This window comes from Diachasmimorpha longicaudata, chromosome 16 (assembly GCF_034640455.1).
Source record: "Diachasmimorpha longicaudata isolate KC_UGA_2023 chromosome 16, iyDiaLong2, whole genome shotgun sequence".
In the NCBI taxonomy this organism is placed as follows: domain Eukaryota; kingdom Metazoa; phylum Arthropoda; class Insecta; order Hymenoptera; family Braconidae; genus Diachasmimorpha; species Diachasmimorpha longicaudata.
Genome location: NC_087240.1, coordinates 1,808,048 through 1,824,448, shown reverse-complemented (window position 1 = coordinate 1,824,448; position 16,401 = coordinate 1,808,048). Strand labels below are relative to the sequence as shown.

General features: G+C 37.0%; 1 protein-coding gene across 1 annotated transcript in view; it reads right to left on the bottom strand.

Moving 5' to 3' along the window:
• The window catches only part of LOC135170178 (uncharacterized), a 110,259-nt gene that overhangs the window by 1,470 nt on the left and 92,388 nt on the right, over nucleotides 1-16,401 (bottom strand). The window contains exon 5 of the mRNA XM_064135738.1: nucleotides 6,147-6,306. Within this exon, the coding sequence (XP_063991808.1) occupies nucleotides 6,147-6,306 (160 nt within the window). The remainder of the gene's footprint in view (nucleotides 1-6,146; nucleotides 6,307-16,401) is intronic.

Here is a 16,401-nt window from a genome sequence, read left to right as displayed (position 1 = left end):
AATCACATCTCGAGTGATATTAATTTGGTAGCTCAAGTGTATCAACTCTGAGTTGATGCATCGACTTATAATTTAAGTCTCTGAATCTCCAAAAACGAGTTCTTGTAAAAGTTTTCTTTTTTGTTTAAAGGACTCAAATCCACATGATTTATTTACCTTCTGATTTAACTTATTCTTTACGTTGAATTACAATGAAGTTGAAGTACGAGATATTTTGCCCTGCCTTTATAATGAATTGGTGTACAATTCTGAGAACTTTTGAGTATGTTGATTTTAACAGAGGAGAAATCATGTTGTTATTCGGTATTTCGAATAACTATAATTCTGTCAAGAGTATGGACCATTCATTCGTGTTGAAGAGCGCCTTTTCGTTTACTTGTAATCGACAAGTCAAAACTTTTAAACGAAAAGACTTTTGGTTTACTACTAAATGAAAAATGGTACAGTTCACCATTCGCTGAAGTGACATTACTGTAGGGTTACAATTGATATTAACACTATGTCTTCACTATTGTGGATGCACTTAACACTCTTTAGACACTATTAAGCAGACAAAAAGAAAACGTTTAAGTCCTAATTGTCTAATCACGCGTCTATCGTCTATCGTTGATCAAAACCAACTCTAACCCTGTCCTTCTTCTCATCCCTGGACTGGGCCTTAATCGCGTCACGTGGTCCTATCATCTCTAGAACTCGATGGTTGCAAGTATTTTCGCCTGTCACATCTGTGGGCCTCATAAACCCTCAAAATATGACCCTCTAAGTGCTTCTATCATACAGGCTTGCATCCTTGTACCAATCCATGTCTATTTGCAGAGTTTCCTCATAAATAGCACCTACGCTACGACTACAATATAATTTTTTACCCCTAGACTATCCCAATAAAATACGGAGGACATCTATCTATCATATTCGACACATTATAATTTTTACACTGGCGATTTCCCCATAATTTTTCCCGATACTAGATCACTAACAAAATAGTATATTTCGTTACACTGTGATGTCCTGAGCTTGATAGCCAGTAGATGTCACTAAACATCGTTAATCTTAGTCCGCGAAATTTAAATTAATCTTAATTTTTATATTTTTAATCAGTGTCGAAATACGCACAAAATAAGTAGATACAATGGACAATGAACAATGAAAACAACACCACCAGTGTGGGAAAAACCGTTACGCATAAATCTTAACATCTTGAGTTTAACTTTCCCATTTATTTACCCGTAAAATTCGTTGGATAAACATTTTCTCCAAACCTGAAACTTGAGAAGGAAATCATAAATCTTCGAATCCATACAGTCTAGGTCGTAAAGTACCAGTTCTGTTTTTGCTCATGTTTTGATTCAACACGTGTGAGGTCTTCTTTGTCCATTGTATCGAAAGCTGAGGGCCTGAGTCCCTTGACAGAGAAAACGCGATGTCACGCGTTTTCCTTTTCCCCGCTTTCCTTATTCTACCCCTCTTCCCTTTTTCTCGACCAAGTTGCGTGCGCAACATATAGACTAGTGGGGGTTGTAGGACCCAACCCTTGGAAAATTAGTTTAAGTTTAGCTTAGTTCGATTCTAACTTGTTTCTTTGCCGCTTCTCTCTTCAACTAGTAAATCGCCAAATTTCCGTCTAGTTTGGGTTGTTAGGTTCTCTGAAACTTTATTAATAATTCGAGACTCAATCTAAGATTTAAAACTTATTAAATAAAGTGTGTGTTACGTGCTCTCCTAAGCACTGCTGTTTGTATTGATTTTATTTGGAAAACGTGAATCCAATTATTTCCTTTCAACGAGTTGACATCGATGGAGTCCTCATTAGAGGTTTAGCAGCTGACGGATCTACGGTTTTCAAATCTTTGGCGCTCAACCTGGTGAGAGGCCCCACAATCCTCCTGGTAACTCAGGTAGGACATAACAACACGTGCGACGGGGTATTTTAACTCGTGTGATTGGCAGCCCTCGACTTCGCCTCGGCCCGCCCACTTCACAACTCGTTGCCACCCCGTCGCACTTTTATCGAAATATACTATTATCATTGATATAATGGAACCCCTCTTTGTTGAGCACCACTTCTTCTGTTATTGAGTTAACCATCACTGAATATTTTAAAAGCGTTAATTAGGTGAAGACAAGTCGGTTGAGAGGCTCCTCGTAACGTCGAGTGATATTGGGAAACATAAGGGTGGGCTACGAGGGTCCACGAAATGCCTCTGACAGTCTAGTTAAGTGGTTTCTCCAGCAGTGGTTGGCCCATTGTTTTGGATGTCGCTCGAGCAAATTCACGGGGACAGAGCAATTTACGAGGGCAACAAAAGCGCTGTCGTCGTGTGCTAGAATAGAGTGGGCCAATGGTCCTGATTCACCTTCAACAAGATTGACTGAACTAATATTGAACGGGAAATTCATGGAAAATTAGAGCTGTTATGCAACGAATTTATATTTATTTTGACATGTGATTGTGCAACCTTAAAATGGTAGCTAGGTTCAGTTGGCAGCCAAATGCAGTCAAATAATATGGAAATAGAATATTTCGATACAAGTGTGACGGGGTGGTAACGAGTGTGAAGTTGGCGGTCCGAGGGGAAGCCGAAGACTTGCAATCACAAAAGTTAAAAACCCCGCTTCACGTCCATCCGAACTATAATTTTTATTAGTGATGATACATTCAGCGAGTAGTGAACTGTGTGATTTTGCATTTACTAGTAAACGAAAAGTCTTTTCCTTTACAACTAAACGAAAAGACACTTTTCGACACGGGCTGAACGTGGCAGTAGTGACAAAATGTTACTTTAAATGCTTCGATATGTACTATCGCGAATGAGTATTACATTCAGCAAAAAAATTAGTCAATCAAAAAACTATTTTTTTCGATACTTCCAAAGAAATATTGTGAAATGTCAGGACTAGGTCTTCAATGTATTTCATATTTTTCCAACTGTAAATTAGTGAAGCAACTAAAAACAAAACTTTCACAATCATCTCCTTTGTGTCTCAAGCAAAGAGAATATTGACTGAAGTAGAGGCTCAGTTCTGGGGGTTTGAGTGACGCCAGCGGTATCATAGTACCTCACCCCAGCAGAGGTAGGGCGCCACACGCAATGCTGGGGTCTCTGTCCGTTTTTAATTGCAAATTATTCTTAATTTTACAACGCAGAATTCACATTCTCAGAGTTTCTTTGAAGCCGCAAATCAACAAACAATTCGATTGTTCTGTCAAAATGTTGAAAAAAATGGTAGAACCGAACCCGGTTGTAGGGTTTGGAATGACGCCTTCCCAATCTCCTTAACTTGTTATCGAATTTCAATGGAAAAAAAGCATTTAGTTGACAAAAAGGAAGACTACACTTCTATTTTTAATTAGTCCCTCTGACACCGGGACTGCTACTGTGGAATTATTGAGTCGGCTGACAGGCAGTAACCCCATCATTACATGTGGCGCCCTACTTCTTGTGGGGTGAGGTACTACAATTCCGCTGGCGTTACCCAAATCCCCAGAACTGAGCCTCTACTTCAGTCAATATCCTCTTTGGTCCCAGCCCTGCGCTAGTGAACACCTACTAAGGTGTTGAAGATTGCATGATGTGCTCGAATTGGGGACCGAAATGTTATCAAATGGATGAAGATATATGTACAAGAGCATCTTATGTACTATTATTATTTTTATGAGATCATTTGTGTCATCCTTGAAAATTGTGGGAAAGGGGCGTATAAGCGAGGGGATTTACTGGAATGAAGATTTCATGCTTCCCATCCATGAATGGGACGGAGGGTTTATAGGGGGAAATATACTTGAGGGAGAGGACGTTAGAATGACGTATGCACATGGAAATTATATGTGCACTGAAGAAAAGTAATTATAATCAAAGACTAATATTATTGAGAGGAAGAAATATGTTTTCTTGATCCCCGACCCGAAAGTGCGGTCTTCCCGGCGCAATTTTGCTCCAGGAACAACGCCTTTTGCGGCGCGCGTTATTCATATGTTTTCGCTCCAGGCGAGGACTGTACACAAACGTGACAGGTTATCAGTGCTGTGATTTTACAAGTTTGAAAGTTTGGTTGAACGATAATTAGTTTAAAAAAATTCGTTTCTCGGATTTTTCCAAAACCGTGTCGACTGCCTCTGAACGAAGAGAGTGACCCAGTGCTAAAATGGATGATTCTTCATCTGACTTCAATTGGTCAGATCTTGACGAAGATTTCCCAGTTCCATGTAAGCAAAAAAACTATTTTTATTTTACTGATAACATGAATTTATATGCCATTTTTCATGCGTAACAAAATTCTTTTTCAGGTGGAACTGTGAGCAGCGGTTTTAGAACAGCAAACCACAAGCCCCTTACTGTACCAGTGTTCAAAGAAAATCGATTCAAGAGTGGGACATCATTCCTAAACAACCCACCAATTAAATTGAAGTGTAAGAATCAGTCTATTGACGATCCACCTCCATGTAAGACAAGGAAGAATATTGAAGATTTGGACTTGCGAGTCACAATGAGAGAAGCTCAACAACATGCTTGAATCAAAATGAACTCGGCGGTAGGGAACTAATGACTGATGAACAACCAAGGGAACTGAATTTTGGGGAACCACCGACCATTATACCTTCGACGTCTCGGAAAATAATAAGCAATCAAGTTTATAATAATCAGCTTGAAACGAGTTTAGCCCTGAAAAGGCATTATTTAAGATTTGAGGACTGTACTTTCAACCATTGTATTTCTAATATTTCTCGATGTGATTGTGATAAGGAGAATAATCCGCAAAATAAATGAAAAAGACATACATATTTATAAATAGTCATTTTCAGGATTTCACTTTTTCTGCAGCAATTATATTAAATTTTTTGAATGCAGTTCTCACTTTTCGCCCGCCCCGACCAGCAAAAACCTCGGCTTTGCCTCGGTTTTGCAATTTTTTTCATCCCAATTTCAACCAATTAAATGATGGCATTTTCCGTCACGTGGTACAAGTAAAATGGGTTTACTTCGGATATTTTTCGAATATTTCCCTGTTTGTTGCTCAGCAATGAAAACAATAAACAATCCGATAAACAATTTCTACGCGTTCCAAACCCCAAAATTGTCATTAGAAAAAATCAAGTTCAAAGACTGTACCTCGACATGAGCAGATTTGGAGGAGAATCCTTGGACATTATTGATCAAAAAATTAAAAAAAATGGTCCTAATAATACGGTGAAGACAAAAGGCAAAATTTGGAAACCATTCTCTGTATTTTGTGCAGACAGAAAATATGAATACGGTGGAAGGCACAACTACGAGTGAAAAATCATATCATATGACGTCAAATACTACACATTTACTTGTTTAAAATTGGAATGAAAAAAATAATTCATCCGAATACCCCTCGACCTTCAAAATTAATTGGATATTTCCCTCCAGTTTTCCTGCGTAGCACCGATCGGAATAAGTTTCGCAGAACACCCCTCGCGCTCGGGTTTTTTAACCTGCAAAACTTATACGCAATGAAACTCTCGGAAAATATCCGATAAATTTGAAGGTTTTGGGGTATTACAACTGATTATTTTATAAACTTCCCAACTTTGTGATTTTCTTATGCGAAATAATTTAGAATAATTGTAAATATTGAGAATTGCTATTGATCATTTATCTAAGGCCATTCGTTGTATTAATCTTCTAGCCCTACATAATTCTCATGCCTGGAACTGTACTTTCTTCACCTCAGAGGGACTACTCTGAAGATGTGTGTCTCAAAAGAGATATTTTCTTCTGCCAATACTTAGAAATAGATATCAGAAATCACCTAATCTTAATAAATCTATCAAAAATCATATAATTGACGTATCACCCAAAAATATTGAAAACAAAGTCCATGTTTTTTCCATATATTTAAAGCCAATTCAAAACTATTTTTTTCTGAACCTTAACAAAAAATTTCTAGCTTTTAGAACTCCGAAGATTGAAAATTTTTATTTCTAAGATTCCAAAACAAAATTTGTAAGATCAGTCCTTTTTGGTTTCGCATGGAATATTTTTTCTGTTCCTTTGAATCAATCATTTCATTGAGGTCTGTTTACATCGGCAGTTAGTCAGAAAAATTCATTACTCAGTAGCATAATACGCGTTTTCGTGACAACGAAAAAAAAAGTTGAAAAAGAAGAAAAAAAACTTTACCATTCGTAGGCGGGTGCTCTCGATAGCCTGGATTATTAATGGTAGTTGATCTCATATCAGGGATGTCCCTCAATTTCGTTGGGTCCCCGCCTCGTCGAGCGTATATACTCTCATAAATCGACGACACCAGAACCCCCAAATTCAGGGCGATGGCTCCTAGCTGGAAAAGAACACATTTAAACTATGAGAATAATTGATTACACCTCTAAATATGGTGGGACAGGATATTATGCAAAAATATTACCGGACATAATATTACTCGACAAATTATTACTGAACAAAATATTACCGGAAAGAATGTGGCTGGACGAAATACTACTGGACAATATGTTACTGGACGCAGTATTACAAGAAATAATAGCTTCATAGAAGCATACCACGACAGAGACTCGCAAACTCGTAAAGTGTTCTACATTTACCACATGAAAGACGGGAAATTTGATATCTTGTTCCACATTTTGGTGTCACAGGAAACTCTTGAATTGGATTTTTGGATTAAGTAGGAAGAGAACCAGGATTATTTTCGATAAAATTGTATAAAAAAATTATACTGATAAAATATATAGTCCTGATCGGGATTCAAACGCGAGACTTTCTGATAGGGCATTGGGTGATCTGCCAACTGAGCTATCCGGTTCCTAAGCCACTTCTTCTATTGGATTATGGGATTGAAATAAATGAAACATCCGTTTGTATTTTATTCACTTTATAATTTATTTTTTATTCGTTACTCTACTTTCGTCAGGAGGTATGTTACTCTACAGATTCCCAAGACAGACTAAACTCAAAGATAGTAGAGCCTTATTTTGGGCCTTTTGGACCAGAACATTTCCACCCCCAAAAAGGTTTTTATTTATAACCGCATGGTGACTTCTGGTCGCCAAATGTTTCTTAGCAAAGCTGGTAATAAAACTTTTCCTCCTTTTTATATATTTGGGGGCCTACTGCAATAAAACTCTAGAACATATTTCCAGAGGAGAAAGTGAATTTTGTACTTGCGGAAATCTCCAAAAATTCAACATCTTTATTTGAGAATTTTTGTACATGTGTATATGCAATATACATTTACTCATAACAAACATACTTGCTAGTTAATAATATTCTGTCGGCATGATACGTAGTATCGGAAAAATTATGGGGAAATCCTCAGTGTAAAAATGGTAGTCTGTTGAATATGATAGACAGATGTCCTCCGTATTTTATTAAGATAACACTAGGGCTATAAGATTATATTGTAGTCGTATCGTACGTGTTATTTGTTGGAAAATCCTGAAAATAGACATGGATTGGTAAAGGGATGCAAGCCTGTACGATAGAAGCACTTAGAGGGTCATATTTTGTGGGTTTATGAGGCCCACAGTTGTGACAGGCGGAAGTCGTTGCAGCCAGCGAGGTCCAGTGATGCTAGGACCACGTGACGCCATTAGGGCCCAGTCCAGGGTTGAGAAGAGAGACAGGGTCAGAGTTGGTTTTGAGCAACGATAGACGATAGACGCGTGGTTAGACAATTAGGACTTAGACGTTTTGTTTGTGTGTGCTTAAGAGTGTCTTAAAACTTTATTTAAGTGTGTATTAAATCGTGAAGACATAGTGTACAGTGTTAATATCAATTGTACCTTTTTTCATAGAAAATAAACTGTCGTTATCTTTTCAAAAAGTAACCCTAGAGATATTTTACGCGATAGTATCAACAAATCATATTCATCACAATAATATTATAGGTCATAATCTTTATGGATATAATATTATTTCCACATTATATTGTTCATAATATTCTGTCCAATAATATTTAGAAGTTTTAGTGAATGATAGAAAAAATGAAACAACCACCAAAATTATAATGGCAAAATAATTAACGGAAACCATGGAAAGTTGTTTCCTGCAGAGAGTGTGGTAAAAAAAAGAAACTACCCCTGTACAGAATCTCCCCAACTCCGGACCAAATCACTCGCTCAATCACTGGGAATTTTCGAGACTTGACGGATACTCAGGGGAAGAAGTATCGCATCGCAGTTTATAGATCATCGGACGTCAAAGCTATATCATCTCACGTCGAACGTATTTCTTCCGACGGTGTACGCACATCATCTGACGTTGAACGCGTCGTGTGCAAAATTGGTTCAGAAACAGTCACCGACATTATTATCGTGTAAATTACCATTACGAGACCAAATGCACGATCTGTCATATTTTGCTTTGTTACTTCTCGCAAGGGAAAACCCACATCAGAATTGGTTTGTTCGCTCTCAGTTATGAAATTTATATTTTATAGGCAAACCTGCTCTTAACGCACTGAAAGATAAATATAATTTTGGCAATTAAATATTCATCTGACAAGAATTTAAAGTGGGTTTACCAACAAGAATTTTGGGCATTTGTTTGCACAAAACAAATGTCAGATGAATATTTAATTGGCAAAATTATATTTTTGTCTCAGTCTGATCAATCATTGAAAAATTGTATGAAATTCTTACGGAAATCGAAGCAGATTAACGTATTTCTTATCGGGACGTTCCTCCGTAACTAAAGATCAACCATAAAACTGTTTGGACCTATTTAAATGAGACTGGATACTAAATGAAGCTCGATACTCGGATTTCAGATGGATTAACACAGAAAAATTTAATGAACCGAGTTCCCAATTGTGGATTGAAACTGAAGCGGAACGAAAACCACTTATCTTTAAAACGAAAGTTTACAAGCGATGAAACTTGAATTGCGTTCGACAATAATGTGTGAAAAGGACCGTTGTCAGAAGTCGGAGAAGCTTTACAAACGTTTTCAAAGTCCTTAGTGGCGCCAGACTCAGCTTAGCTCGGTTGAAATAGCATTGAACATAACGATATGATCCTACGACTTTATAATGCGAATCGCAATATTAAAGATATCCATCCCCGGTGTGAATTGCCAAGCATTGACAACATGGCCAAGGGAGCCTAGTTCATTGCCTGGGTCAAGGTTGTTGCCAGGCTTGGAACTTTCTCGACTGATCAAATCAATGGAGTCATAAAATTATGGAAAATTGTCTGGAGCCCGTCTAGGAATGCTTGGGTTGTCTTGGTCCAATTGTTGCGTCGCAACATATTCGTAGAAATGGGCATGCAATCTTTTAACCATTTCGTCGTGATTGAAACCTTTAGCCAAGCACAGATGAGACAGTCACGTTCGGGGGAATTTCGACAAAGACCTTTTTTTGAAAGGGAAATTCTTGACTAGAGAAATTCCCCATTATTTTACTCTTTTCTCCGGATGCATCGTTTCAGCCCCAGCGAGCCGTCAACACGTGTGCACTACTCGACCTCCACGCGCACCTAGACGTTTTCCCCTTTTTTTATCCATAGGCACTTACCCTCGGTACCCTACCTAGCAGATGATAATTAGGGAATTCCCCTTCCCTCTTCTCTCATTTCTCTGAGAGAAAAAGGGAAGTTGCCTTCTCCTAAAAATCTTAGAGTTCGGTTCACACCCACGAGTCGTAACCTTCACATCGCAACACATTAGCAAGTCGTAGTCAAGGAGTCAAGTCAATCAAATATATGTAGGATCAATTGTTGTAGTATTTTATAAATTATCAAATAACAATTAACTTTATTAAAACTTTTAAAGAAAATATAAAAAGAAGACGTGAAAATGATTTTACAATCTGCTTTGTGCTACTCCTTCAGACTCTCTCGACGAACTGACTTCTCCACCGATCTCTCTTCCAAAAAGTCCAGTTTGTTTTTTTCTTCATCTCCCTCTCTTAAAACTAATCACACAAAGGTCTCACTTATAAAACTAAGGCAATCTTTGTCCTAAACAATGAGCGCATTGACACTCAGGACCACACTCCTGCACTCCTGACCCCTGTTCACGCTTTAATGTGTTCCACCTTATGTGACCTAAACATTCGTCGATATTCGACACTTAAAATTTCTAAATACACACCCTTGAAAAACTAAAATAAACTCTCTCGAAACTTGGTGCTCTTTTACCTAGAATTAAAACACAAAGAGTACAAAAACTCTCCTATAAAAAATACGAGAACACAAAAAAAAGAAAGAAGTTTTTAGTTACTACATATCCATATTGAGGACTAAGGATATTTTGTAAGACTAGCGTATATTAGAATAAGTGCTTGTGTTATTAAACAGTGGTTAAAGTGGCTCAACGCATTATTCATTCAACATCAACCCTGCATACATCTGTATCACCAAAACCTCCAAACTAGCCAAGTGAAAATACGGTAGCTTGACAATTCTCATGTCCTCGTAATGAAACTATCAAAAGTCATATCGGCTCTTACAAACCCGATAAGTTCCAGCATAACTGCGCTACAGAACGAGGCACCAATTGTTAATTCCTATATGGGTCGGCTGTTATCACGCAACTTTTTAACTGTTCACCGGAAAAATATAAGCGTCACATAATTGGAATGCTCATAGGGGATTTATATGATGTAACTAAAGTCACTGTTGCGATTCGTTTAGCTTTTCCTATAATAATATTGAATGATAACGCGTTAGAGATAGTGAAGGGGGAAATTATGTCGTGTCCAGATAGGCTGAGCGATTGGCTAGATATTTTGTCTCGTTTCAACAAAATTTATGCTGACCCCATACACTACCGGCTATCTCGATGTTCAGGGAATTTTCAACTTGATTGCCCCTTTTAGACAATCATAAACAAATTGTCATCATAAACAAATCATAGTTTTGGGGGTATTGATACTTTTTTTTTATCTAAAGCATTTGAACCCTCGGGATTACACTAGTGTGTTAAGTACAGGCACATTTCATATACAATGCCAAGTACTCATATACCAGACATACGTTCAATATATGCAGGAATTAAGAAAAAAGAGAAGATTATTGTCAGACAAATCTAGTTTATTATATTATCAAAGAACTACACGTACTTCCCTCTTCAACTACTCTTTAGCGACTACCCTTCAAGTCCTCCAAACCTTTACATCCATACCCTGACCCTATAGTTCTCTCTCTCCATCTCTCTCTTTCGCATTCATTCTCTATCCACTAAATGCTCGTGTACACCTCATGTCCATTTGTACAGCCCAGCATCCCAAAGTGTCCTTGGTTTGTTGCTTTTCTGGGCCCACCACCCTTAACTCTTTTTCCTGGTTTTGGGTTTTCCCTGCTACGTCAGTCCTTCCATACACACACTCACATACACAGCTTTGTACACGATCCTACATATATTTATATGATATGTCCATATTTACAAAAGAGTTCTTGACTTATATATAAACTTTCATTCTAATGAAACATAAATCCATCATGTTAATTAAACGGAAATTCATCTTGCTGAGGAAGACCCACACATTATACAGAAATACACACGCTCCTACAAGCTTATCTAGGGATTCATCACGTTCATTGAAGCATTGATATATTCTGAAGAAAAATTCGAGGAGATTCATTTTGCAGCAAAATAAATTTTTCATGGTTATATTTAGTTGAGACAATATGAAAAACTATTTCTCCTCCAGTTCTGAATGAAGGGGAATGAAAAATTTCAGATAACATTGAGGGAGGGGCCAAACTATTTTTGTAAGTATCCATTAGTTATCATATTGTATCCCCAGGTCGTATAATAATGTCATAGAAAAGGAGCACAGAATTTTGATATGCAATCTTTTCTTTCCCAATCTATTTCGTTATTTTGTCATAATAGTTGGAGAAATCTTTGATTTAATTTTGGTGCAATTGTTGGAGGACGTTGAAAATCGTTTGAAGTGAAAAAATTATGAGTAATTAATTGAGATACAACGAAGAATTGGTAAATGGAACCGACCTTCAGGAGATAGAAATAATTTGTCAATATTTGAAAGAATGTAAGTTAAGAATTTAGTATTATACTGACAACGTAAATAAATCTTATCTGCAGATCTCAACACTTTGAATAATAAAAATTTAAAAAAAAAGTGATTGGAAGTCACCAGTTCCATTCCATAATGAAAACTAACATGGAAACCAAATACTGTGAAACTTTATTGTGTTTTATGTACTCAAAACGAAGAATAACGTTGAATTCCTCGATCCTCGCATCATATCATTCTCCAATTCTCCGTTATCAGAAAGATAAGAAACGTTTTCATTCATATGATTATGAATAAAAATTGGGTCAGTGGTATTGCTTGCCGAGGGTAAATGTGGATTCTTCGATATTTTTTTTATGTCCAAAAAAATTATTTATTATTGAATAAAGAAAACAACCGCATTTTTTATCACGCGTTATTTTGTTCCGTCATTTCCACCCATTCGATTGGTATCATTGATCGGCACCAATTCAATTTCCAAAATGGAAGAGTAGATATTGGCGATGTGAGTTGGTCGTGGAACTAACATTCACCGGAGGGCTAAAAAAATATATTTAACCTGTCAGTAACATGAACTTTAACAAAACAATATGTTCCGAATCGATACATTTTTTAGGTTTAGGAAATTATGTTAAATTTATTAATTATTGTCATTGAATGTCTACTCGGAAAAATCCTTCAGTTAAGTCATTTATTACGGTATTACTTCGGGAAGTATTTGAATATTTCTGCCTCTTAAAACTTTATTATCGTTTTATAGTCGTCTCCTATTGTCATCTACAATTTTCTCCACATCTGTGCAAATTCATTTCCGAACGGGACAGATTAAAATTACCAGCTCCTTCAGCCTAACCCCTGTTTCTGTTCTCATTCCTCAGGTTTGTTTAATCCCAAAAATAAACCAATTTCCTCCGTGCGATATTGTTATTGCACTCAATCTTACTCTGCTACTCTAGCAGTCGAGGCCCAAAACGGACCCTCCCCTCAGACACAATCTCCACCCTCATTTTCCACGAATTTTCTAATCGACCAATGAAAATTCGCCATCCCAAATTTCCACCTTGGACGTCTACAAATTCGACCAAAAAGTTATTAATTTTCAAAATTTAGAACAGACAAGATTAGCCGTGGAATAACTTCCGAGTAAATCAGTGAAAAATTTATAAGGTGTAAAAATTCATTTAAAAAAATTGTGTTTGTGAATAAAATAAAAATACGACTTCAAACATCAGGTTATCCGTTATTTAAACATTGAATCTTAACAAACCTTGTAATTATTAACTGACAAAAAAATTTGTTGTGTCTCGCAAAAGGCAGAACACAATGAATTTTGTAACAACCACGCGATGAATTGGACCCAGTTGACGTCTGATGTTTGCACATCACAAAAGCTATCATCAGACGAAATTTTAAGTAACTATCCCAATCTTTTATCAAATTATTGAGCATAAAAATCTGAAAATATTTCAAAAACGGAATAATGATAATATCGCGATTTTTATACCAACAAGTATATGTACATATATTCGCAGCTTTGTACGGTGCACACTGAGATGAGAATTTTCAAAAAAAAGACATTGAAATCCTTGCTGTAGTTTTCGAGATATTGAGAAAAGAGAAATTAAAAAAAATTGCTGTTTCCTAAAAACTACTTTACCGATCGAGCTGAAACGACGCATCGACTTAAATTTTAATATCTGTCATCCATTGAAAATTCATATTCTTAACTATAAATGTTCCCGTAATTGTTTACAATTTTTTCATACCCACCGACATAAATTAAAAAGCATCACTTTTTCGGTTTCACAACATTCCAGCTGGTTCGCTCTTAAAACCGGAGAATAAAAAAATCAGTTAAATAAAAGTCTTCCATTTAGAATCAAGAAAATTCAATGACAGAATAAACTCAGTTCAGAGGATAATTGCGATGAATGGAACGATTTACCTTCCCCGTCCTCTGCCTCTGTTGTCTCTCCAAATACAAGTCATCCTTCGCTTCCATCAACAAGCTCCTTCGCCGTTTTGCACTCATTACACTTTCACAACTTCAATAAATCCACATCTATGAATAACCGGATGTTCATAGCAACTAATTCGCGCTCCGAGTATCATCAGTTAGACCATTGTGTGACGTTATTAAATACCCAGGTTCCAAGCACATCCGTAATGCCGTTCACATAACTAATCGTGCGAAAAGAGCGCAGTGAGAATGAAGAATAGCCAAGCACCTGTGGATCACGACCATCCACAGGTACCCCAGGTGTTCCGCAACGGCTCATGACAAACCTACGACTCACCTTACCTGCCTGTACACTGATTGTTCCCATTGGAAATCCACTTGGCCTTTATACTGGAATAAACGATCCGCGACCCGGAAATTACACAACCTCTTGTATTATCGTATCGTTTGTCCTTGAGTCGACGCTGGAGAAACCCACAAAACCATTATAATTGTTATGGCGTTAGCCTTACTCCATTATTCCAGTTTATTTATAGATAACGCCGGTCTCCGTAACTTTGAGCAACAATATATAGAGAATGAAAAGTTTTTTTGTTTTTTTTTTAATTTTTTTGAATAGGGTTTTTAAGTACTTTTGTATCGTTTGAAAGATACTTCCGAGCGCCGTCGTAAACGTTGTCCGGATATTAATTGGATTAATCAAACTCAGAAAAAAACACAACACTTGTTAATCAAAATAAAGAATATGTTTATTAAATTCTGAGGTGCACAGTATGCACGATGATACAGTGGACTGTATTGAATGTTTGCGCGGTCAATTGTAACTCACTGAAAAATGAGTAAGTAGTAGCTTTTGTGTGCTAACAAAGTCTAGAAAGAAACGCTGTGATTGACTCGGTACTGTGAAATTGGGGAATTACCGGAGTAAAGAAGTATTGGAAATATAGTACTGTAAATATTGGGACTCATAAAGTTCAAGTAGGGTCAAGGTCCCCTGGGACGCTGATGATGGTCATGAGGACTAGGGATGTAGTGACATAGGATTAACAAATTAAATGTTAAAAATGGTTTTATGAGGATAAATGCAAAAAGAAAAAATATGGCGTTGAGCGCACATGATAGGAATTAACGAGGGGTCATTCATTCGTGAAATCACTGTGTCACTTCGGGCTGAAATCATGTTTCAAATCACATGAAATCTCATGAAATCGGTCGAAGTTCATTGCAATCAGAGAAATTCTGGGGTTTCATCGATTTCAGGTGACTCCAAATGAAATTACATGAAATCAGTGAAATGCCATGCAATCAGTGAAATCGCATGAACTATAACACCAAAAAATAAATAGAAAATCGTCCGCAGATAAGACAAAAAAAATTCGAATGTATTAAATAGGTGAAATATACACGGAATATTTTCAATGAATTCAACGTGTTTTGCATCGAGGTGTTAACCAACTTTTGTTTTCAACTCCCGACGCTTTTTCTACGGGGGAAAAAAACAAACCCACAACGCGAGAGGATCGACTCATGAAATTCTCAGAGAAAATCGATCGACGAATTTTCTCAGAATCCCCCAAATCGACGTTGGACGCGTTTGAACTGGCAATTTCGACCACACGCGAAGTAGTACAGTTATTAACGAAACGTCATTAAATCATTTAAAATCGTGAAATCGTGAAATCACCGGAAAAAAATCCCTGGCAGTCACATGAAATCAACGATTTCAAGAAATCATTGAAATCATCTCGAAATCAGATGAGATCAACAATCACTGTGTCATCGAATTTTTGAATGAATGGCCCCTCGGGAATTAAGTGAGGAAAATTGAGGGACAGATGTTGAGTAATAATTCTCATGGGCCTAATATGAACAAAAATCAAGAAAAGCTTGAATATTAGGACTCAACAGGACTGAAATCTTTATATTACGTTATTCACATTTTTATATTATTCAAGGACGGGATAATTTAGGTTCGATGTTTGATGGAAATTAACGGAAGGATGGTTTAGGGCGAGTCGGTGAGGAAGTTGAATCACTTGTTGAAACTTGTGTGTAAAATTTTTGTTTGTGGGAGTATGATTGGTGGGGCCACCAAAGTCGAATCTTTATCACTTGTTCGCTTCCACTTTATGGTTGGGGGTCTCGTTATCATTGAGTGTACATTGATGTACAAAACTTGAAAGACTTAAAGGTGAAAGAATATTAAGAGAACTTATTATCTGTATATTCTCTGCGGTGATGTACTGAACTATAGTGATGTATTGATTTCTGAGTTTAGAGATTTTTTGATAATGAGCTGATTGCTACGGCATCCTGAGACCAAGTAAAGGAGCTTCCGGATTAGCTCATTGATCTACTGACCCGAGATGTCACTTGGGAATTTTTTGGCACTAAACACATTGAGGAGTTAATCACCCACAGTAATTAATTTCCAAGTTCCCAACACATATACTACTGAATATTAATTCCAAGGACAT